At 39.2% G+C, this 23,389-nt stretch overlaps 1 protein-coding gene across 1 annotated transcript in view; it reads left to right on the forward strand.

Moving 5' to 3' along the window:
* Positions 1–23,389, forward strand: part of EXOC4 (exocyst complex component 4) — a 738,581-nt gene that overhangs the window by 617,305 nt on the left and 97,887 nt on the right. The window contains exon 14 of the mRNA XM_069462610.1: positions 4,682–4,860. Within this exon, the coding sequence (XP_069318711.1) occupies positions 4,682–4,860 (179 nt within the window). The remainder of the gene's footprint in view (positions 1–4,681; positions 4,861–23,389) is intronic.

Raw genomic sequence — 23,389 nt, forward strand, 5'->3', positions numbered from 1 at the left:
GCCATTTCACCCGTCAGGCCAGCTCCTCCTGGGTAACTGGGTGCACGGCAAGAGACGGGAGCTCAGGACTGTGGGCCCTGCCTCACTTCTTTTGCCGTCAAAGAGTTTGGAATGGGGCAGGGAGAGGGAGAATGGGTCTGAGTGTGTATGTTATATGATCATACAGATATAGCACAGATCTGCAAATCAGTCACTTGGAAACCGTTTATGATAGTTCTTTCTTTTGTCTGCTGGAAATACAGACTTCTCTGCCTTCTTTCAGTGGATAACAGAATTCCTTTAACACTAAATGGAGACAATTTGGGGCATCTTTGGCAAATTTTTCTTAAAAGAATGCTTGTCAGATAGACCTCTTTAAAGAATATAGTTGTGTGACAGAATTAAGTTAAATAGGTTTAACAGTCTTGGCAAAATTCATTTAAATGAATTCTTGTCAGATTGAGCTTATTAAAGTTTACAAATAATGGTGTGGCAAAAGTTAAGCTTCACAGGTTTAACAGGCTTCTTTAGTTTCCTGGCCTTCTATGGGAGCGTGTTGGCCAACTGATTAGGAAGGCGACTCCACATACGGGGTTCAGTACCCGAAACATACACATTCTTAGTTCTGATTTCTGTTCCTGGCTATGTCAGGCAATCTTTGGGCAATTACCGAGCACCTGTTACTTCTGGGTTTCTGTTACTTTACTTTCTGATTATAATGATTATTCTGCCCATTCATTATAAGCAGAAGATGAAGAGCATGTGAAAATTCAGATCCGGAAAGAGGAAATAATACTGGTCCAGATGCCAGGTGGTGGTCACTCTGGCAGTGAGATGCTCTGCAGGGGATGGTGACTGCGGTGGCAGGCCTGGAGCCACAAGTCCAGACCAGCCTTCAGGCCACCCACTCCCTGCCTCCCGCTGGGGGCGAAAAACTGCAATACTGCGTCCTCCAGTTTTCCATGCTGGGATTCTTGACATGCCCATTTGAAAGTTTTCTCGCGAGGGGGGATTTTCCACTTTTTTTCACTCTACTTTGTAATTATTGAATTAAAACCTAACCATGTTTTTTGGAGAAAATGTGGAAAGTACAGAAAAGCAGAAAGCATGATCCACTCACACAGTCCAATTAACATTTTGGTATACAGATATCCAATCTTTGTTAGGTTCATATATTTGATTATTTTCCTTAATGTCATATGGTACATATAGTTTTATAAGTTTATTTAATCAACTGCATATCATGGCTAAATATAAGCTATACCAAACATCTTTCTATCATATCAAGTATTTACTGCTATATAATTTCTAATGACTTGATAGTTTTCCACACTATGGCTATACCATAATTTAATAAATCGGAGGATTTAGGAAAAAGTCTGTAGTCAAGCAGCTAAAGCCATCCTTTTAAGGTTATTCTAACACATAAAAACCTTCCACCAAGCTCCTTGACACACACACACATCCTGGAAGGAATGATTTTTTTATGTGAAATGGTTATAGCTGTCAATCACTTATTCTCCATGTCATGCTTTCTGTGCTCTTTTCAGGTTGTTAGGGGGTGATTATGGATTCCTGTCAAATGAGATGTCTGCTATGTATTCAACATGAGGCAGTTTGTATTTTTCTCAGTCTATTGCTCTCCTGTCTGAGGAGGTTGAGCCAAGGGAAATGGGGTAGGCATCTTGCGCGGGAAGCACACCGCAGCCGTGCCCAGGGCCCAGGATCCCCACTCAAGCAGATTAGACTTCTACATAAATACATTTGTCTTGATTGTCACATTCCACCCAGGGTTACACCTATATGCATAAAAATAGCTCCAAGCCTAGTTTTCAAAGCTGTTTGCCTCCCTTGTTGCTTTCTAACCACCCAGCTCAGAGGCATTTTTTGTGTTCTATCTATCAAAGATGATTAAGGGGCTAGAACAGTTGATGTAGAAAGGCAGATTAAGAAAACTAAATATTTACAACCTAACTGAGAGACAGCCAAGGGGAAAATATTATAAATGTCTTCTGGGCTTAAATCATGGAGGAGACATTGTTTTGCTTTTCCCAGTAACTGAATTTTAGGGATATCCAAATTCAGAGAAAGTTTTCTGAGGATGACATCACTTATGCTAATTAGATAATTGTGTCAGTTAGAAATTGCATTTAGCAGCTAGTAACAGAAACTTGAAATAGCAGTGGCTTAAACAAATAGGGTTTCATTTTCTCTGCTGTGACATGAAACTCAGAAGCATATTGTCTGGGACTGCATTGCAGCTCCATGATGGCACCAGTGCCCCTCTATCTTTTGGCTCCATTATCCTTAGCCCTGGCTCCCATGCTCAAGGTCACCTGATGTTTGAGAAGAGCTACTGCAGCCACAGTTGCCATAGCTACATTCCAGAAGGGGGAAAGACAAAAGAGGTCCCCGCCAACTGAGATTGCCTGAGAGAGCTTTCTTGAAGCCCACCTGCTGAGTTCGGTTTATGTCTCACTGGCCACCACATACGCAAGAGGGGCAGGAAAATTTAGTGGGTTTTTTTGTTTTGTTTCATTTTAAGTTGGACACATTGCTGACCCCAACAATTTCAGGATCCTTGTACCAAGAAGGCATGGGGTAATGGATATTGGGTAGGCAACTAGTGGTTTCTGTTATAATCACTTAGCTCTTGAAGATTCTGATAAAAGTCTGGACCGTGAGACATAGTGACATACACTTTGGTGTTACAGAGTTTCATTTGTAAAACTAGCCCTTGAGACCTGACTTATTTCCTCCTGCTCATTCTTATGTATTTAAATTTATTCATCATCATATACCTTGGGTTGATGCTAAATAAACTAGTTGTCTCAACAGACCTAAGAATAATAACTACAGCTAATTAGCTTCTACCAAGTTCCACACAGTTATGCAATTAAAAGCATCACCTGAATAATTGGCTTCAAAATAAGGTGGGAAGGGGTAGAGAGGGATGGAAGAAATAAGACTGCCCGTGAGTTGCTGATGGTCGAAGCTGGGAGATGGATACGTGGGATACGTGGAGGGTTGTTATACGCTTCCCTCTCCTTTGTAATTAATTTTTCCCAATAAAAAGTTTTTTAAGTCACCTCCTCTAAACCTTACATTACTTTGTATAAGGTCAGTACTTTTACCCCTAGATAAGAATGCTCAGGAAGTTAGCAGCATCACACAACAAGCAAGTGGCAGATTCAGGATTCAAACCCAGGTTTATCTGACTTTGAAGCCTGTGCCCCAACCCTTGCTACTCCAGGAAAGCATGCTTCGCAGACAAGCAAGCCTGGGCGTCACCTGGAAACTAGTTAAAAATGCAGAATTTGGGGCCCCATCCCAAGACCCAAGTTTCATGAGCTCAGTCCACTGCTCCTTAGTGCCTCAATTTACCCAAATCAGACCATCAGTTTTGGCTTTTCCTTTAAAAAAAAGGTAACTCTCTGTTGACATAAGAAGGCTAATCATGTGTCACTACTTGGTAGCATAAACATTTTTAATAAGGACTTAATTCACAGCACTTGTTTCATTCAACATTGAGCGTCTGCTACAGTGTTGGGCAGTAAGTGCCTATGTGTCAATTAAGCATCTTTCTGACTACATGTCAACTATTTTTAATCACTGCATGCTCGAGACTTAATATGGCTTATTCTACTTCAATAAAGCCCTGGCTGCTTCTCACTTAAGGTGTTTTGAGTTTTAAAAGCCTCAGGACTTACGGAAAACTCTCCAGGTGCCTGTTCCAACCTCCTCCAGGGTCAGCTCTGCTTACCCACCTGTGTGTAATTTTCCTGAAAACACATGTTTTTCCCGAATGTTCTCAGTCATCTTTTCTCATTTTGGCTCTCTTTCTTTTTCTTTTTAAAAGCTAAAGAGCTGTGGAAGTAAGGCAGCCTGCTTCCCAGCTTTCCCACTCGTCTATCATATATGCAGAAGAGTTAGCTTTCTGAGCCTCCATTGCTCCATCTTGGCAGTGGCTGTGCCATGTGGTCTCAGGGTCCCGTCCAGCTCCATCCTGTGTAACCCCATGTAACTTGATTTTTTCCAACCCCCCAGAAAACATTCTGAAGACACTGGGCTCTGTGTGAAACCCACTTGATTATATTTTCCAATCAGTAAAAGGATCCCAGCATTGATTTGTATTGGTTTCTCCTTCCAAATGCTGAATGCCTTAATACTTATAGTTTTAGAACAAGCAAATGCATGAGTGAAAGAATGAGGCCTGCCATTCAGCTCAGCTGCGGCCTGCTCTGTTAAAGAAGCTAAGTCCTCTTTGCTTTTGAACATTTTAAAATATTGTCTAGTGAACAGGTTAACGTAGTTGTTTTATTTTTATTACAATAAATTTCAAACCATCCACATATTTAACACCCTACGCTGCTCATCACCTTCCGGAGCATGAGCCCAGGCCAGGAAAAAAGCCAGCAGGAGAGCAGCATAGATGTCATCCCCAGGGACCATTACTGTTTAAGTCAGGCTCATACAGGTTCCTGTCGAAGGTACAACTTATTTCTCCTTCTAAGAACTTGTTGTCCTACCAAAATAACGGTAAGCAGGCATGTGATCGTTTTCTCACCAAGTTAAACGTAGGAAAAAACATGCTATAAAGTAGGGATGAACTTAGTCCTGGTGCTAGGCGTGCCTTAAAAAGCGTTGCCTAGTCTTGCTTTTCCCAGGCTGTACTGAAGTGTGATTCTGATTTGTTTTTCAGGGCAGCCTTTGGCAAGGAGTCCGAAGTTCTTATTGGGAACCTGGGTGATAAATTAATCCCTCCACAAGACATCCTTTGTGACGTCAGTGACCTCAAAGCTTTGGCCAACATGCACGAAAGCCTGGAATGGTTGGCAGGTCGAACAAAGTCTGCTTTCGCCAATCTTTCTACTTCCCAGAGTAAGTACCTAGTAGGGCAGTTATTGTGGGGACAGTGGAGGAACTAGACCGAGTGATTTTGTTTGGAATGTGAGTGTGTATACCTGTCACCCTGTGGGGGCCTGTCCCAAGTTGTCAGAAGATCCGTGTTGCAGTTCTGCTCGTGTTGCACTTTCCTACTTTGTGATTCTGGGAAAGGAGCTAATCTCAGTTTCCCTGCGTGGGGTGTGGGAAGCCGGAAAAGGCCCATGTTAACACAGCTTGATATTAAACCTTAGCCCCAGAAAACCGTGTAAGATTGAATCACTGTGTATCGAGAACAAAAAAACAATTCCTTTCGTCCTCTTTACAACAACTTCTCAAGGGCAGAGACTGTCTCAGAGCTCGGGGCTGAGTACATAGTTGACATTCTCATTTTAGCTTGATATAAAGTGAATCTTTTTATTAGAGTCATAGAAGTGATTACGGTGCTAGAAAATAGAGACAACGCGGACAATTATTCTGGAAAAGAGATGGCTGAGAGATAACAGTTATAGATTTCAAGGAAATTAAGGAACAGGATATGAAATAAGAAAGGAAAACCTCTTTTTCTATCAAGGGCTGATGACTCAGAGAAAAACAGTTTCAGAACTTTGGGCACATAAATTTTAATAACTATAAAATTAATAATTTTTAAAGCATTACTTTAGGAGTATGTATAACATAGTTCAAATAGAGGCAAATAAGAAATGGTGTGAAGAAAGAATAAAGGAAAAGGCAGATTTAGAGGCATGAATGCAGAGATGGAAACAGAAGAGAAAAAGCAAAAAAAAAAAATCAGGAAGAAGAAAGAAGCTAAGTCAGCTCTGCATTTAATATTAGGGTTAAATGTTAGACAATTATTAGAAAATGCTTACATTATTTGGACTGTGAACTTCAGAGTGTGTTATTTATTATCACTGTTATTTGAAAAGGTATTATTACTTGATTAACCATGTTTCCAGCCTAGAGATGGAAAAGGTGTGGATGAAATTCACAGAGGTAAATTATTCCCTGAAAAGCAGGCCCCAAGAGTCTGAGGGGTCCCTTGGATGCCCACTACATATAAAGTTCATGCTGACCATGTACCGAGCCCTAGTACCAATGGGGAGAAAGAAACAAAGAAGTGGACTTCTGGGGGAGATCATATCATTTGCTTTAGGAATCTTCTTAATATGTTACTATTTATTTATACTTTTATTTTTATACTTTTTATTTAAAATACTTTTTATCCAATGATAAAATTATACGTGTTTATTTTCAGAAAGCTATAAGAATAGAAAATGTATCCACCAATTAAGGATAGTTTGGGCACAGTATTGCGTTTGAGCAGATTCCCAAAGTAAGTATCCTTAAAAGGCCCCTTCAAGTTGATAACCCCATAAAATCAAGCAGTTCTATTACAAGCAGTAGTTTAATTTATCCATTTTATCTCCAGACCCACTCTGCTGCCTCCCCTTCCCAAAAAAAGTCAGAAAGAGCTAATTTTCTCTTTGCTAATTGCAAAATGAATGGCTCAGAAAAGGGACCAGATGCCTCTTTTCCTGGTTTCCTTTGACTCTTGCAAATGCAAGTTTGCTTGGGTAGGTTTGCTAGTGATGTTTGGAAGGGGTCCTCTTGTTCAGTGGGCCATCAGTGTCCAATATTGATTAATACAATCTCTTATTTCTGATGACAAAACTCCAGATTTCTATACTGTCCATTCCAAAAAGGCTCCACAAGATCATGCATGATGTCTGTAGCAAGCCACTGAGTGATTAACACAGGCTAACCTGGCATCAACTGTTCTCAAAAGGAGAAAGATGCACTCTGAGTTATGCTTAACTTTGTAAATTGCACAATTTAGCTGTTGTGTTCATGTCACTAAGAGTACCCAGTACAGTTGATGTCTAATTCATGTCTTTAATCATCTCTATTATTCTGACAAAGATCTCTTCTACCACACCCATTAATACTTTGTCTCTTGTGCTTAGTTCCATTTTATAATATAAGTTGTACCCTCTCAGTTCCTTTCAGGGTGATTATTCCACCCAGTGACTAATTTAAGTGACTGTCAGCATTTTGACGATCCGTGCAAAACCCAGGTGAAGTGCAATCACTACTTATGGTGTCTTTGCTAAAACAAAGCATCAAGTGAACCTGGTTTATCTTGCGAACGACAAGCCTGGCTCACCCACACTTGCCTGCTCTTTGAATTCTCAGGAGAGAGGCCCGTTGATGTTTATAATTTGAGCAAAGTAGGGGATTCTCTGATAATGGGTTACTTTGATTGCTCCCTGTCACTGTGACTCTAGAAAGGGAATAAGGGACAGCTCTTTATTACTCTTTGGAAAAGTGAACCAAATGATTATCGCAACAAAAGTGCTTCCAAGTCTGGAGACTGGCTAGCATGACGACAGTGCTCCGTGGGATGGGAAGAAATCATAGGTTTATTTCTCGTTCCACATCTTGTTAACTATTTGGTGTGGTAAATGCCATGTTTTATTAAACTTAAGAAGCTGTTCATATAATGGAGTGGCAGAGGTTTGCAGAAAATTGTTTTCATAGTGGAATAACTCTTCAGATGGTAGAGCAGGATTCTCATGCACCGGAAACATTTCATGTCATCCTGAAGAAAGTATTGCATTGTAGTGGCAGGGCATAGTTAGCCATACATTGTCCAGGCGATTAGAGTTGATGGTTTTTTCCAAAGTTATTTTTCCATCTCTTTTAGTCTCTGCCTACATGTTACTCTATCTCCTTTACACGTAAAGAGTTTCATCACATCTTCTAGCTCCTCACCGCACCACAGGTACTGCTCTTACTTTTGTCCTACCCCAGTCCATGGTTCCTGTTCCATCTCTTCTGATATTCTTCCCCTCAACTTGCCCTACACCTGTTCTACTGAAGATTCTTTTAGTTGAAAGTCACAGACTAATTAAAGGAAAAAGAATGCATTGACTCATAAAACTGAGAAGTCAAAGAGCTTCAGGAGTGGCTGGATCGAGAGGTTCACAAGCTATCGGGTCATGGATGTGATTACACACCTGCTCTCTCGCTCTCTCTTTCCTCCCTCCACCTCAGTCTCGATCTCCCACACCTCCCTCTGGTAGACCCTCATGTTCAGGACCTGCCGTGACAGACATGCTCTCGGTGCAAGGAAGTGGAGCAGAATCATATTTGGCTTTGGGCCTTCAGAATCTAAGTTCATACATATTTTCCCTGTTGATCACAATATCAACCTTGTAGTAAAGGTACGAAATAATTCCTGCTCTTTGTAATACCTGCTGTTGGTAAGAATCCTAAATACTCTGGAATTGTTATGGTTAAGAAAATTCTAAGAACAAAATATGACCTACATAAAAAATTGTTAGATTATATTCTAATCTTAACATTAATGACTTTATTTTGTATCTCATCCTTTCGTTTTAAGAAAAGATTGTTTTTAAAAATAGACTATGTAGAACAGGAAGGAAGCTTAAGGGCTTATTTTGTCTGCATTGCTTCCTCAGGGAAGCCCTCTTTTCTATCTTGGGTTCTGGAAAAACCTCTAGGATTAGAGATTTTACAGCTTCCTTGATTATATATTCTCCTTACCATCTAGGATATCATCTTTTTATTATTATTATTATCATTATTAAAACCCCTATGCCTCATTCTAAACCTTTTTCTTCTTTTGTACTCTCTTCAGAAATTAAATGGTTACTGTTTTCTCTATAAGATACTTTAATGTATCTGAAAATATTTCCCTGGCCCTGTACCTTCTCATCTCTGAATTTTAAAGATTTTTGGCCCAAAGGTCCCAGTCTCTAAGTCAAGGGCATCCAAATCTAGTACGATTAGGAGCCCAGATCTGGCCCAATTTCACCCTCTTGGATGATGATTTGACTGTTGGCTTTTGTGAATGTGGACCTTAGAGGAGGGATTTTTTTGACACCAGGTCAATCCACCTTCAGCTCACTCAGTTCCCATTGCAGAAGTTCTTGCTGAGCCCACATACAGGAATAATAAAAAGTAAGAACGAGTCATACCCTAGTCTTTTGCAGTCTGAGCAACCACAAAGTTAAACATTCCTCTGATTCCTAAGGCAGATAAATCTATAGGTTCCTGGAATTGATTTGGGAATTGCAATATTAGTTATACAATTGTTTGTACACTTTTTTCTTATTGCTGGGGATCTAGGAAATCATCTGGTCTAACTCAGTTATTTTGCACATGAGGAAATTAAGGCCTCAGAGTGATCACACTTCACGTCTATGCCAAACTGGGACAGAATGAGTCTTCAAATTCCCAGTTTAATTTTCTCTCTACTACATTGGTTAAAGCCACTGCACTAGCTTGACCTTTCATGCCATATTTATATTAAACCATTCCAGGAGAGTGGTCATATTTTATTTTAATGGAAGCACTTTAATGCTTATGGTTGACTTGTGATCATTTCTGATCATTTTCTTGTGCCTAAACAGAATTTCTGTGCCTTAAATATATAGGATTATTGCACATAGCTTTTTTGAATTTCATCGTAGTTGTAATAAAACATTTCCCTAATTTGTCACTCTCTATTTTTGTTCTGCAAGTATTTTCTAAGTTAAAAACTCCATCTGTCTTATTATCATGTATTACATTCTAGATATTGTACTGTCCTTTATGGTAGCCATAGCCTTGTGTGGCTATTTAAATTAATTAAAATTAAAAATTTAGTTCCTCTGTCATATTCCCCATATCTCAAATGCTCAGTGGCTGCTGTATTGGACAGTGCAGGTACAGAATGTTTCCATTACCACAGAAAGTTCTACTGGGCCGTGCTATAGATCATCACCTAGGTCATTGATAAAGGTTTAAAATGATGCCAGTCCATAATCTTAGCCTTTGAAACATACTTGAAATGCCTGCCTGGCTATATCAAAACAGGGATAGTTACTTTATTTGTCCAGCCTCCAAATCATGTGTACCCTCCTGACAGAGACTTATGTTTTAGACCCAGCATTATCCAAAATTTTTCCTATCGAAGTTCACTGATGCTAAAGGGAAAAGTAACAGTGATCAGATAGCCTTGGGAAACATTAGCGTGAAGAACAGGAAATATGATTCTATAATACAAAGCTTCTAAAATCTTTAATATATTAGCGAGTAATTTTAGCAGTGCAGTGTTTCTTAAACTTATTTTTCTGTGGAATTCTTTCATCCCAGAGCAGCTCACAGGAATTTTCTTCTATAGCACAACTTTTGGGCAACACTGTCCAATGCTGTATTTATATAATTTGTTCAGAATCTTTTATTTCTTCCAATATCATCAGCCACAAGACAGATGTTCCACTATTGCAAGAACTTAATTTCTTATTATTGGCAAATTTACACACCTTCAGATGATTTCTCTTACAATTTTGGTTATTTGATTATTTGATTTGTTTAGTTATGTTTAAAAATGTTCAAGTCAACCAATATAAAATGACCGTGGTTTCCCTTTTTTAAACCTGGTTTCTGTGCTGACCCTTTTCCAGACATTGTGTTTTCTTTACATCTCTCAAAGAGAACTACAGTAACATAATACCACACCTCAATTCATGGAAGGATGCTAATATACCCCTTGTGGGGCTGCTCCAGTTGATTTTCTTTAATAAAAATTTTATTTTGTAATATTTTGAGATTTAGTGTAAAGCTGCAAAGATAGTACAGTGAATTCCCTTATATCTCTCACCTGGGTTCCCCTGTTGTTAACCTCTTACATTCAACATAGCTAATGAGCTAGTATTGATACATTGTTATTAACTAAAGTCTGTACTTTGTTCAGATTTTCTTAGTTTTTCTCCAATGTCCTTTTTCTGTTCCAGGATCCCATCCAGGATATATAACATTACATTTAGTCATTATGTCTCTTTAGATTCATCTAGACTATGACAGTTTCCTAGACTTTCCCCTTTTTGGGGGTGACCTCAACAGTTTAGAGGAATTCTGGTTGGGTATTTGTAGAATGTCCTTCAATATGGGTACATCTCATATCTTTTTATGATTAGACTGGGCTTATGGGATTTGGAAAGGAAACCCACAGAGGTAAGGTGCCATTCTCGTGACATCATATCAAGGGTATATGGGCCGGGCACGGTGCCTCACGCCTGTAATCCTAGCACTCCGGGAGGCCAAGGCAGGAGGATCGCTCAAGGCCAGGAGTTTGAGACCAGCTCTGAGCAAGAGTGAGACCCTATCTCTACTAAAAATAGAAAGAAATTAGCTGGACAACTAAAAATATATATAGAAAAAAAACTAGGCAGGCATGGTGGTGCATGCCTGTAGTCCCAGCTACTTGGGAGTCTATGGCAGGAGGATCACTTAAGCCCAGGAGTTTGAGGTTGCTGTGAGCTAGGCTGATGCCACGGCACTCTAGCCTGGGCAACTGAGCAAGACAGTCTATCTCCAGAAAAAAAAAAGAGGGGGGGTGGGTATATGCTATCAACATAACTTACCACTGACAATTGGGACTGGTTTTTGTCTTCCAATTTATGTAGGTCTCTTTAGGCAGTTCCTTCTGAATTCTAGATCAACTCTCCACTTTCTCACCACAAGTTGCTTTTGTCTGTTTATCTTTCTTTTTTTTTTTTTTTTTTTTTTGAGACAGAGTCTCACTCTGTTGCCCAGGCTAGAGTGAGTGCCGTGGCGTCAGCCTAGCTCACAGCAACCTCAAACTCCTGAGCTCAAGCGATCCTCCTGTCTCAGCCTCCCGAGTAGCTGGGACTACAGGCATGCGCCACCATGCCCGGCTAATTTTTTCTATATATATTTTTAGCTGTCCATATAATTTCTTTCTATTTTTAGTAGAGGTGGGGTCTCGCTCTTGCTCAGGCTGGTCTCGAACTCCTGAGCTCAAACGATCCGCCCACCTCGGCCTCCCAGAGTGCTAGGATTACAGGCGTGAGCCACCGCGCCCGGCCTGTTTATCTTTCTAGTGGCTACTATTTTTGACATGATAGATGTATCTATACTAAGCCCAATTCAATTTTGGGCAAGTTGAATAGCTGCTATAAGAAATGGCTGCCCACCTTAAACAACTGTACAATTGATATTGATTATACTTTTGTGGGTCTGAAATACTCTCTGTGGGAGAGGCTGTGTTTTCTACCCTGAGCCAGTTGATCAGGGCCGGCAGCTACTTCTTGGTTGCCACATGTACTAAATAATCCTTAATAAAATATACAGCTATATTAATTTCAAACAAATCCATGCTGAGACTGAAAGAATTTAGCTAAATTTTCTTCACAAAAAATAAAGTCTAATTGTTAACCCATTTTCACTAGCTTTTTTTTCTTCTGTTCTAATTGATTACTTTTTAAATTTTGTATTTTCAATTATGGCTACATAATAGTTATATATACACATACATATATATAGGGTACATGTGATATTCTGATACAGACATACAATGTGAATTAATCAAATCGAGGTAGTTGGGGTATCCATCACCTCAGTCATTTCTCATTTCTTTATGTTAGGAACATTCCCATTCCATCCTTTGAGTTATTTAAAAGTATACCCTAACAACTTATTGTTCATAATAATCACTTTGTGCTGTCAAATATTGTTCATTCTATCTAACTAACCTTATTTTTGCACCCATTGACCATCCCCACTTTATCCCCTCCTCCCTACTACCCTTCCCAGCCACTGGTAACCCTCATTCTATTTTCTGTCTCCAGATCAATTGTTTGTAATATTGAGCTCCCACATATGAGTGAGAACATGCAAGATTTGTCTTCTGTGCTTGGCTTATTTTACTTCTACAGTTCCGTCCATGTTGTTGCAAATGGCAGGATTTCATTCTTTTTATGGCTATATAATATTCCATTGTGTATATTCATCCACTGATGCACACTTAGGTTGATTCCACGTCTTGACTTTTGTGAACAGTGCTGCAGTAAACATCACAGTGCATATGTATTTTCAGTATACTGAATTATCTCCTCTGGATATATACCTAGCAGTGGGATTTCTGAGTCATACGGTAGTTCTATTTTTAGTTTTTTGAAGAACCACCATGCTTTTCTCAATAGTGGTTCCACTAATTTACATTCCCACCAACAGTGTACCAGGGTCCCCCTTTCTCCATATCTTCCCCAGCATTTGTTATTGCCTGTCTTTTTGATAAAAGCCATTTTAACTGCAGTGAGATGATATCTCATTGTAGTTTTTTTTTTTTTTTTTTTTTTTTTGAGACAGAGTCTCACTCTGTTGCCCGGGCTAGAGTGAGTGCCGTGGCTTCAGCCTAGCTCACAGCAACCTCAAACTCCTGGGCTCAAGCGATCCTCCTGCCTCAGCCTCCCGAGTAGCTGGGACTACAGGCATGCGCCACCATGCCCGGCTAATTTTTTGTATATATATATTTTAGTTGTCCATATAATTTCTTTCTATTTTTAGTAGAGACGGGGTCTCACTCTTGCTCAGGCTGGTCTCGAACTCCTGACCTCGAGTGATCCACCTGCCTCGGCCTCCCAGAGTGCTAGGATTACAGGCGTGAGCCACCGCGCCCGGCCTCATTGTAGTTTTGATTTGCATTTTTCTGATGAGTAATGATGTTGAGCAATTTTTCATATACCTGTTGTCCATTTATGTGTCTTCTTTTGGGAAATGTCTATCCAGATTCTTTGCTCATTTTTTATATAGGATTATTTGATGTTTTCCTATTGGTTGTTGGAGCTCCTTGTGTATTCTAGTTATTAATCCCTTGTCAGATGGGTAGTTTGCAAATATTTTCTCCCATTCTGTAGGTTGTCTCTTCACATTGTCGATTGTTTCCTTTGCTGTGCAGAAGCTTTTTAGCTTGATATGATCACATTTGTGCAATTTTGCTTTGGTTGCCTGTACTCAGGAAGTCTTTGCCCAGATCAATGTCCTGAAGCATTTCCCCAATGTTTTCTTTTAGTAGTTTCATAGCTTCAGGTCTTAGATTTAAGTTTTTAATTCTTTTTGGTTTAATTTTTGTATATGGTGAGAGATAAGGGTCTAGTTTCATTCTTCTGCATATCAATATCCAGTTTTCCCAGCACCATTTATTGAAGAGACTGTCCTTTCTCCACTGTATGTTCTTGGCACCTTTGTCAAAGATAAGTTCACTAGAGATGTGTGGATTTATTTCTTGGTTCCATATTCTATTCCATTGGTCTATGTGTCTGTTTTTATGCCAATACCATGCTGTTTTGGTTATTACAGCTTTGTAGTATAATTTGAATTCAGGTAATGTGATTCTCTGTTTTTGCTCAGGATGGCTTTGGCTATTTTGGCTTTTGTGGTTCCTTATAAATTTTGGGATTTTTCTTCTATTTCTGTAAAGAACATCATTGGTATTTCGATGGGGATTACATTGAATCTGTAGGTTGCTTTGGGTAGTATGGAGATTTTAACATTTTGATTCTTCTAATCCGTAAGCATGGGATATCTTTCCATTTTTTTGTGTGTCTTCTTCAAATTCTTTCATCAATGTTTTATAGTTTTCTCTATAGAGATCTTTCACTTCTTTGGTTAAGTTTATCCCTAGGTATTTTATTTTATTTGTAGCTATTGTAAATGGGATTACTTTCTTGGTTTCTTTTACATTATTAGGCTTCAATGTGCAGTATTCATTCATTTACAGGTGAAACTTGCTTCCTGAGACATGTCCTTTTATAGTAGCACTTCTCAAACTTGACTGCACATCAGTTATAATCAGTTGGAGAGGTTTAAAAATACTGATGCTGAGCCCTCAACTCCCAGAGATTTTGATGTAATTGTTCCAAGGTACAGCCTGGGCATCAGACTGCACTCCAAACCAATCAAATCAGAGGCTGAGAACCACGGTGCTAAAGGAGTGGTTCTCAACCTCATCTCCTATCAGAATCGCCTATACTTTTTAACTCTCCCTGAGCAATTGCAATAGCCAGGGTTGAGAACTACTGATTTAGAGTCCCTAAAAATTTCTTCTTCAATTTCTGTCGCTCTCTATATTTGGGAAATGCTTTGTAGTTATTTTGCCAGTTCTTCTATTCTCGGAAGCTTGGGATTAACATGATTTCCCATTTTATGGAAAAGAACACCAGGCACAGAGACACCGTACTTTGTATCTATGCCAGAGTTAGGACAACAACCCACTGCTGCTTCACAGTTGTTAGTTAGCTGAACTGTTGCCCAAATCTAATTAAAAATAAAAATCTTCCTCTTATGCTTTTCAAGACAGCTAAATGAGAAGGGCACAGGGAATCCATGTTTCTCTTAACACAGAAGGCTGCAATTGCCAAACCAACTGAGTGGATGTGCACATGTTTACCAGTCAATTATATTATTGAACATAAAGATGGGAAAGGGTTAGGTGTCTGGCCACCTCCGTTCCCCAAGTATATGGTGTACAGTGTACTAGGATGTTTTTGTGCATTGCCTACTATGATTTAACATTCTCTAGAAGATGGAATATGAATTATCTCATGCTAGAGCTCACTATCTTGGACTTTTTGTGCCTTAATGGTAAATTAAAAATAAAATGCAAATCCCCCGGCTGTTTGTTTTTCTGCCTTGGCACAAATGAGAATAAAAACTTCCCTACCCAAGATCTCATGGGAAACTGTCCTGTTTCAGCTTTGCTTTTGTCAAACCATTAAACCAGAGTTTTCCTTGTCATAATTTCATTTGATTCTTTTTAATTAGAACTCTCTGCATGGTAATTCCTCTCCCACTTCGGTATTTACAAGTTTCAAATATTTGTTGACTGTTATCAGAGCTCCTCCTCAGCATTACTTAGCTTACCTTGCATATTTAGTTTCTCTAATCATCTTTCTGTGGTTAGATTTTCTATATCATTAATCATTTTTTGGACTTATTAGTTGTCATTTTCTTAAGCCGACTCTCATTCTATGGCTTCATTCCTATCATTCTTCTTCTTCCTTTATTGATGACTCCTTCCAAATTCAGTGTCATTGTTTGATTTCATGATCATGCTGTTAACTAAGAAAATTAAATTATCATTGGTATTATATTTTGTTCATGAGCTACCCACCCACTGTCCAACTCTAAATTTGTTTTGGTCTTATCTGATTGACAACTTGTATTTCTGTATGAGCCTTTCTCTTTTAAAAATAATGTCCAAATATATTTCCATGTTGTACCTAATGTCACAACTAATCATGTTTTGTAGGAATAAAAACACCAACTGATAATTTAATGATGATTCAGTTTTGTTCATTTTCAGCCTTAATTGTACTCAGTTGATATTTACAAACTCATTGCAATTTATCATAATGAAGAAGGAATTGTGTGGAAAGCCCCTGTGCTCAGGGTGTTCACCTGATTACTCTTAGGACTCTTTTGAAACCCATGTTGTTACTAGGAATGAAGACACTGCTTATTTTTTTGTTTTCTAAGGAATACCACCTGGACCTCTCAGTGTCCTTCTCCACGTTGATGTGCTATACACTGTTGCTGTTGGTTATCATCCAAGCTTCAGGCTGACCCCAGTGGGGTATGCCATGTTCCTTTGCTTTGAGTGAATTTCAAATGCTGATGCACACCGGTTACTCCCCTTTTCAAAGGCTTCTACTCTATTGCTCCCTTTCTTCATTGAATGCCCTCCCGTGGCTGCTAAAACATGGTTGCTTTTGCCTCTCCCCACACATTCTTGTTCTTTTAATTCATGGAATCTTTCTCATTCTTCCCCTTTAATCTAGGAGGCATATAGCACAAATTTGACTTTGAAGTCAGACACAGTTGAGGACAAATCAGGCAAATTAGTGTATCTCTATGGGGAAATGATTTAGCCTTTCTGAAAATGTAACCTTTCTGGAAATTATTTAGCCCTTCTGTCAATCAGCTGAGCTACATAAGTCTTCTCACCTGTTAAATAGAAATAATGATGGATATTCATTGGGTTGCTGTAACCATTAAACAAGATGATGAACTTAAACTTCTTAGCAGTGTCTGACACACAGTGGGTACTCAATATGGGGTTCCTGGACTTCATACCAGGAATCTTATCACTAAAGCTCTCATTCATTATGCTTGGTGTTCACATTCCTCCTGCCCCTTCAGGCTTCTCTTTTATCTCAAGTCGTAGGGTTGCTTTTAAAACTATATTAATATCTGTGCTTCTGAAATCATTTACATTTCCAGTCAATGATTCAAGAGCACAGATCACACATCTCATTCCACTAGAGTTCTCAAATGTATCTGATGTCCTGGGAATGAGTCTGCAAATGGAGTTACATCTGAGAGCCTACAAGTGCCCATCTGAGAAGCCAGGGTTGAATTTGATAAGGGAAACTTTTTATTTCTCAAAACCATGAAAAGAGGGCTCAGCTATTACTGCAAAACATGCCAGATCCAAACATGATTCCCTTCTGTCAATCAGCTGGTCAACTGTAGAGTTCATTGTCCTGTGCAGAGTGCTGATTAGAAAGCAGTTTCCTAACTCCTTCCATAAGGAGGTGATTATCAATCGTGGAGCTACAGAAGGCTAGTGCTGTGGGCGTTTTCAGTGTAATTATGGAGTTCTAAATACCTGCCCATAAAGAATTATGTGGCTGTTTCTTTGGAAATGCCAACATTTGTATCCATAAGGGAAATATTTTATTAAAATATGATAATATCATGGATGCTTATGTGTGGTGGCTAGGAGCTGCCAGCTTAATGACTGTATCTTTAAGCAAGACTATAAAATGGGTATAGGAAGATGAAATATAAATGAAAATCTCTGCAGAAGAAGTTGGAAAACAAGAGGGAGCTGCTAAAATTGCAGAGCCAGCCTGAAGATGATGGAAATGGGGAATTACCTGAACCTGAGCCAGCACCGTGAACAGCAGTGAGAAAGAATGGCTACTGTGGCAGCATGACTTGAACAAGACATCGAAGGGGACTGATTTGGCTGCCAAACAGAAACCCATCTTCCAATGAAGAGCAGTGGAAGATTGTCCCTGAAGGCACTGATTACAGTATTCAGTCTTCTAGGCTCTTATCTAGAAAAGCCCTTAGAGAGCCCTCGAACCGGTGTGACATTGTGACTTAATGAACTCCTCACTAGAAAAAGAGTGTATCTTTTCACCCTTGAAACTAAGTTTAGGGCTGCTACAAAATGCAATGGGTGAGGAGAGACAACTCCTGATAGGGAAACCAGAAAGAGGATGGAGGACTGGCTGAGGTTTCATGGAAGAACCTTCTCTCACTTGGTGGGACTGAATTTAAAAAAAAAAAAAAAAATGTTTTAAATGTAAACTGGATATGTTTTCTCAAACAGCTTCCTTATTAATAGTGCATGAAGACTTTTTCCAGACTGGCAGCCCCAGGAAAGTGCAGCCAAGGGGCAGGATGTGCGAATGTGTGTACATGTAACAGTCCCAAAGGACACCAGAATGATGATAATGGCATTCAACATTTGGATTACATTTCATACTTTCAAGGACCTTTGTATTCATTAATTCTTAATCCCTTCTCCCTGCCTCAAGCTGTAGTTGACAGGCAGGCCTTTATTTTCTCAGTTTTACAAAGCATGATCATGAAATACAGAAGTTTGGCCAGTTGCCCAAGGTCAAAATGAGTCAGCAACAAAAGTCTAGACTACATCTGACTGTTCTCAGAGTACCGACCAGACTGTCTGGGAAAACAACATAATCACTTACTATAAGTTATAAGTGACGGAGTTACGAGAACACCAAACCAGCAGGCCTTTGTTTCCCCACAGAGCATGCTGTCCCTCAGCTCTCTCCCTATAAATTACAGCAGCAAGATGAATGCGTTGCAGAGTCCCTGGTATAAATGGCATTGAATATACTTTAAAAGGAGTGAGGGGAAGTGATCTTGACATTAATTTTAAGAAGCTAAGGTGCAAAAACTATACCTCCCAACCCCAAAGGACCTATTGTGGAACTAAGTTTGATAGTCATGTATTCAGAGAAATGTTTTCATTACCTTAAATTCAATACTATAATTTATATTAAATATTATAAATTATATAATAAAAATATAAAAGACCTCCTTCACATGAGGTACCAGTGTATATCAGGTGTAGGTCTCCAAAGCACAGTATTGCTTATTAATAGCATTTAGTTCTGTGTACTAACATCTTTGAACTCTGGTCATGGAATCCTGGGTGGATTTAACTTCTGTTCTTAACTAACATCTTAATCCCATTTCTATGAAAGGAAGAATAATGAGGACTTTTCTCTAAAACTGATGAAAAACCTAAGTGTCTTTATGGAAACCAAGAATATCTGATCAGATTCTTCAAGAAAGCAAAAATCCTGTAAATGTCAGAAAGATGTTACAGGCTGGAAAACCCCTTTGGTCAAATTCATCTAAAGAAGGTAGTATTTGTAGGTGACTTTTCCGCAAGTCTGTCAAAAGCTTCTTGCTACAGATAAAAATTCAATAACCTTTCACTGTGGATGTGCCACAATTATCACTCATTTAAAAACAGTCCCTCTAATAGAGTATTTTATCATGCTGGACAGTCTCTGCATTGTTCATTATTTAGTGTTTGCCAAGCTGATGGCACTTCCGCTGCACTTTCCTTATCTCCACTTCTTCAGAATTGGATTTTATATTTCCAAACCAGTAGATATGACAAGTCATTTTCTTCCCTCTTGTCTTCTAAGAAATGCAAACTTGATTTCTTTTTTTCAACAATCACCACTTAAAGATTAAAGTTATTGGAAATGCCTGTATTAACTAGCGTTGGGACGTGCAGAGGAGGCCTATTGCATTTTAATTGCAATTGGGGTTTTCCCCTATTCTTCTTTATTCTTTCTGTTTTCCAATATATGTGTATTTTATATATCTTTGGAACCCCCCATTCTGCTAAAACACACGGTGTCTGGCAAAGATGAGGTATTATGAAGCCTAATGTGGTTAGAAGACAAGGCAAGGAAAGTATTATCAGAATTATTATATTATAGAACCTCACTACGGTGGTGATAAGCGACGTAAGTGGATCTCTCTGTAAATATAGACTGTCTTTATATGAGAAATTTCCTGAAAGGAAAACGATAAAGTCATTAGCCTGACACCTGGGGGAGACCTGCCAATTCAAACAACATCTCTTTCTACCTATAGTTCATTATTGAGAATTTTAACTATTTTAAGTCTGCAAAAAACTCTACCACCTGTGGTTCCAAAAGGATTTGAAAAGGTCTGTATACTTTACCCAAGCTTTGGACCTGATCTAGAGCACATACTTTTAGGTGTTTACCTTTTATTCCAGGTTTTACCTTGGGCACTCAGAGGATAAGGCTCTTTTAGTTAAGATCAAATCTCTTCTTATAATGAGACTCCCTGGGAGTTTTCAGTGTGAAAGCGTAAACAAAGGAACAGAGTAAAAGGGCCACACACCTTCCTTCATCCGGGACTCTCTTTAAGCCTACTGAAGACCTGTCCATACTGTCTAAGAGAGTCTCTCCCAGTTTTTAGGGAAATACAGAACTTTATTCAGGAAGTTTGATGACAAGATTTTGACCTTTTATGAGTATGATCTTTCAGCAGTGGTATCAGAATACTGAAAAAGATTGTGTTAGAAAATCTCAGCAAAATATTCATTTTAAGATTTATGGATTATTGTTGTAAGCATCAAACAGAAATAACATGGGAGTCTTTCTTCAAGCACTAATAAGAAGGGCCGTCCTTTAGGATTGGCTTTATGAAGAAAAATATTTGGTCAAACTTTACCCAGAGACAGGAGATGCTCGTCATGTCTGCTTCTAAAAGAGGGAATGTGACTGAAAAATCTACCGTGGTATTATTTGTTTAGTGGGACCACAAGCCCAATTAACGCATTTGTTCAAGCCAACAGCCTTTTAGCTTTTCACAGAAATCTTGGACGTGTGCTAGAAAAACACCCCCACAAAAGAGTTTTGCATATGCTGCTGTATCTGCCTCTCTCCAGGAAGCAGAGCACAGGTCACTGACAGACAGATGGCTGCCACAGGCGCCACCAGCGGCCAGAAACCCCTCCCACCAGCTCCCATTCCCACAAAACAAGTGGGGAGAAGTGTTTTCTTTAACGCTGTGCCGGGTCTTTCTCTCCCTTGACCCAGCCCTACCCATGGAATATGGAGGCAAACTCAACATCTGTTACACTCCTTACCTTATTCTATTCCTCAGCACCAGCATAACTCAATTAGGGGCTTGTCCTTGGACAAAGTATTTGACATTGCTGATGGTGTCTTCTGAATCATAAATACCTCTTAGGATTGTTTAGAGGATCAAGTCAACTAATGTATACACCGCACCTGATACCGGGACTAGCAAACAGTGATCACTTGATAAATGATTTTCTTTCTTCTGCTGTTTCACTTTTTTAAAGCTCTTTTCATCATCTTTCGCCATCCTAAGGATTTTGTATTTCTGACTCTTATTTTGCTGCCAGTATTTGCCCGTGGTGGAACTCAATGTGCAATGCCTTGGTCTGCCTCCTGTTTATTTCCTGCCCCCCTCCTGTTGATAGCTGGGCCATTCTGCTTGAAAATTTAATTTCATTTTCAAGAGATCTTTAGTTCATTGCATTTGAAATTAGATTTTGAGCTCTTAAATTTAACAGCCTTCCAAAACCCACATGGCCTTGGAACTTAGGCACAGAGCAAGGTTGTATTTATTCAGGGCCACAATGAGTGAGTCAAACTTAAGGTTAAACCTCCAGCTCTCATGAAATAACTTTCTCTGTAAACTTGTACATCAGTGTCACAGGAGATACGGAAATGAAGAAGCTGCTACATTGTGGCTTTAGTAAAATCTCTAGCAAAAATGGCAGACTGTCTAATTCCAGAGCCCATGGTAGCTCTGGAGCTCTTGGGCCTTTCAACATCAAAGGATTCTGTGTTAAATTGAGTCTTGAAATAGCTCTGGTTAAGATCTACTCAAGCTTCAGCTGGGCCTACTCCACAGGGGTAACATAATCTGGTTAGCTGCTTACCTCTTGTCTGCGGCATCTGGGATAAGAAAACACTTAAGGGAGTTCTGGAAGTCCCAATTTTGCTAGGAATTTAGGAGTGTTAGCTGGGAATGGAAATTAGTATTCATTTTTTTTATTAGTATCACTTTAGCCATTTTCAAATGTACAGTTCAGTGGCATTAAGTTCATTCACATTGTTGTGCAAGCATCATCCATCAGAACTTTTTTCATCTTCTCAAAGTGAAACTCCATATTCATTAAACAATAAGCTCTCGTTCCCCGATCCCTCCAGTCCCTGGCAACCTCCATTCTACTTCCTATCTCTGTGAATCTCACTACCCTGGGTACCCCATATAAGTCGAATCATACAGTAATTGTCCTTTGGTGACTGGCATATTTCATATAGCATGATGTCTTCAAGGTTCATCCATATTGTAGCACGTGTCAGTATTTCCTTCTTTTTTAAGGCTATGTGATATTCCAATGTATGGATGTGCCACAGTTTGGTTTCCCATTTATCCATCAGTGGATGCTCAGGTTGCTTTCACCTTGTGGCTATTGTGAATAATGCTGCTACGAACATGGGTGTACAAATCTTTTCAAGTCTCTGCTTTCAATTCTTTTGTGTATATACCCAGAAATGAAATTGTGGAAACTAGTGACTTGAGACCAGCTGTACTTCATATTTCTTTTCATTAATACTTTTTCCTAACCCCACATTGCTTGTATAGATGATGTCTTCTGAAGAAAAGGTCAGCATTTTTCTCAGATATGATAATAATATATGCCAAGCCTTTTATATTATTTCACCTAATCTCCATGTTCTATGACCAATGAGGTTCATTTTTTCTGGTTGTAAGTGGTGGAGTTAGTACGCAAACTCACATTTGAGTGACATCAGGACTCGGTGCTCTTAATCGTCACACTCTGCTACCTTCAAATGAATCGATATTCTTTAACACCTCCTGAAATAGAAAATAAAAAATTTAAAAAGCCCTCTGTGTTGCCCTTCTTGCACTCCTAGAGAATTCAGAATTTACCATTGAAATTTAAGCTTACTATTCTGTTCTCTAGATCAGCTGTTAACAGTGTGGGCCGTATGCCCCCAGGTAGCATGTAAAACAATGCATGGAGGCATGGGAAGAAAGCATGAGACCATTTATACTTTTTAAAACTAAAACAATCAGGAGCAATGTAGTTTTTACTGATATTGAATATGAGAGATGGCATGGCAGCCCTCATTTGAGCCATACATCAAGTACTATATGGGAGGTATCCCAAGGGAACCCCCAAGGATTCCATAACAAAGGGGGCCAACTTCGGCATCCTCTGCATTTTGTAAATTTTCAACATTTTATAATACGTGCTTGGTAAAGTGGATTTATAGATTATATTTCCTAGTTTTTACTAAACTCACCTTCCCAAAATGGATAAATGGCTTAAAAGGGAAACCATGGGTTGAAATAGAAGCAAGAATGAGCTATGAGAAAATGGCAGTGCTGACATTGACCTTGTTCCTGGTGGGCTCTTCATCCATTGCATTATAATGATATCTAAGCAGTAATAATCTGATCAAATGACTGGAAACAGGCAGAAGAACTTGAACGTGGTAAGCATATTATTTGGAATATGGATTTACATCTACTGTCATTAACATGGACCTTGCCC

The sequence above is a fragment of the Eulemur rufifrons genome, chromosome 29 (assembly GCF_041146395.1).
Source record: "Eulemur rufifrons isolate Redbay chromosome 29, OSU_ERuf_1, whole genome shotgun sequence".
In the NCBI taxonomy this organism is placed as follows: domain Eukaryota; kingdom Metazoa; phylum Chordata; class Mammalia; order Primates; family Lemuridae; genus Eulemur; species Eulemur rufifrons.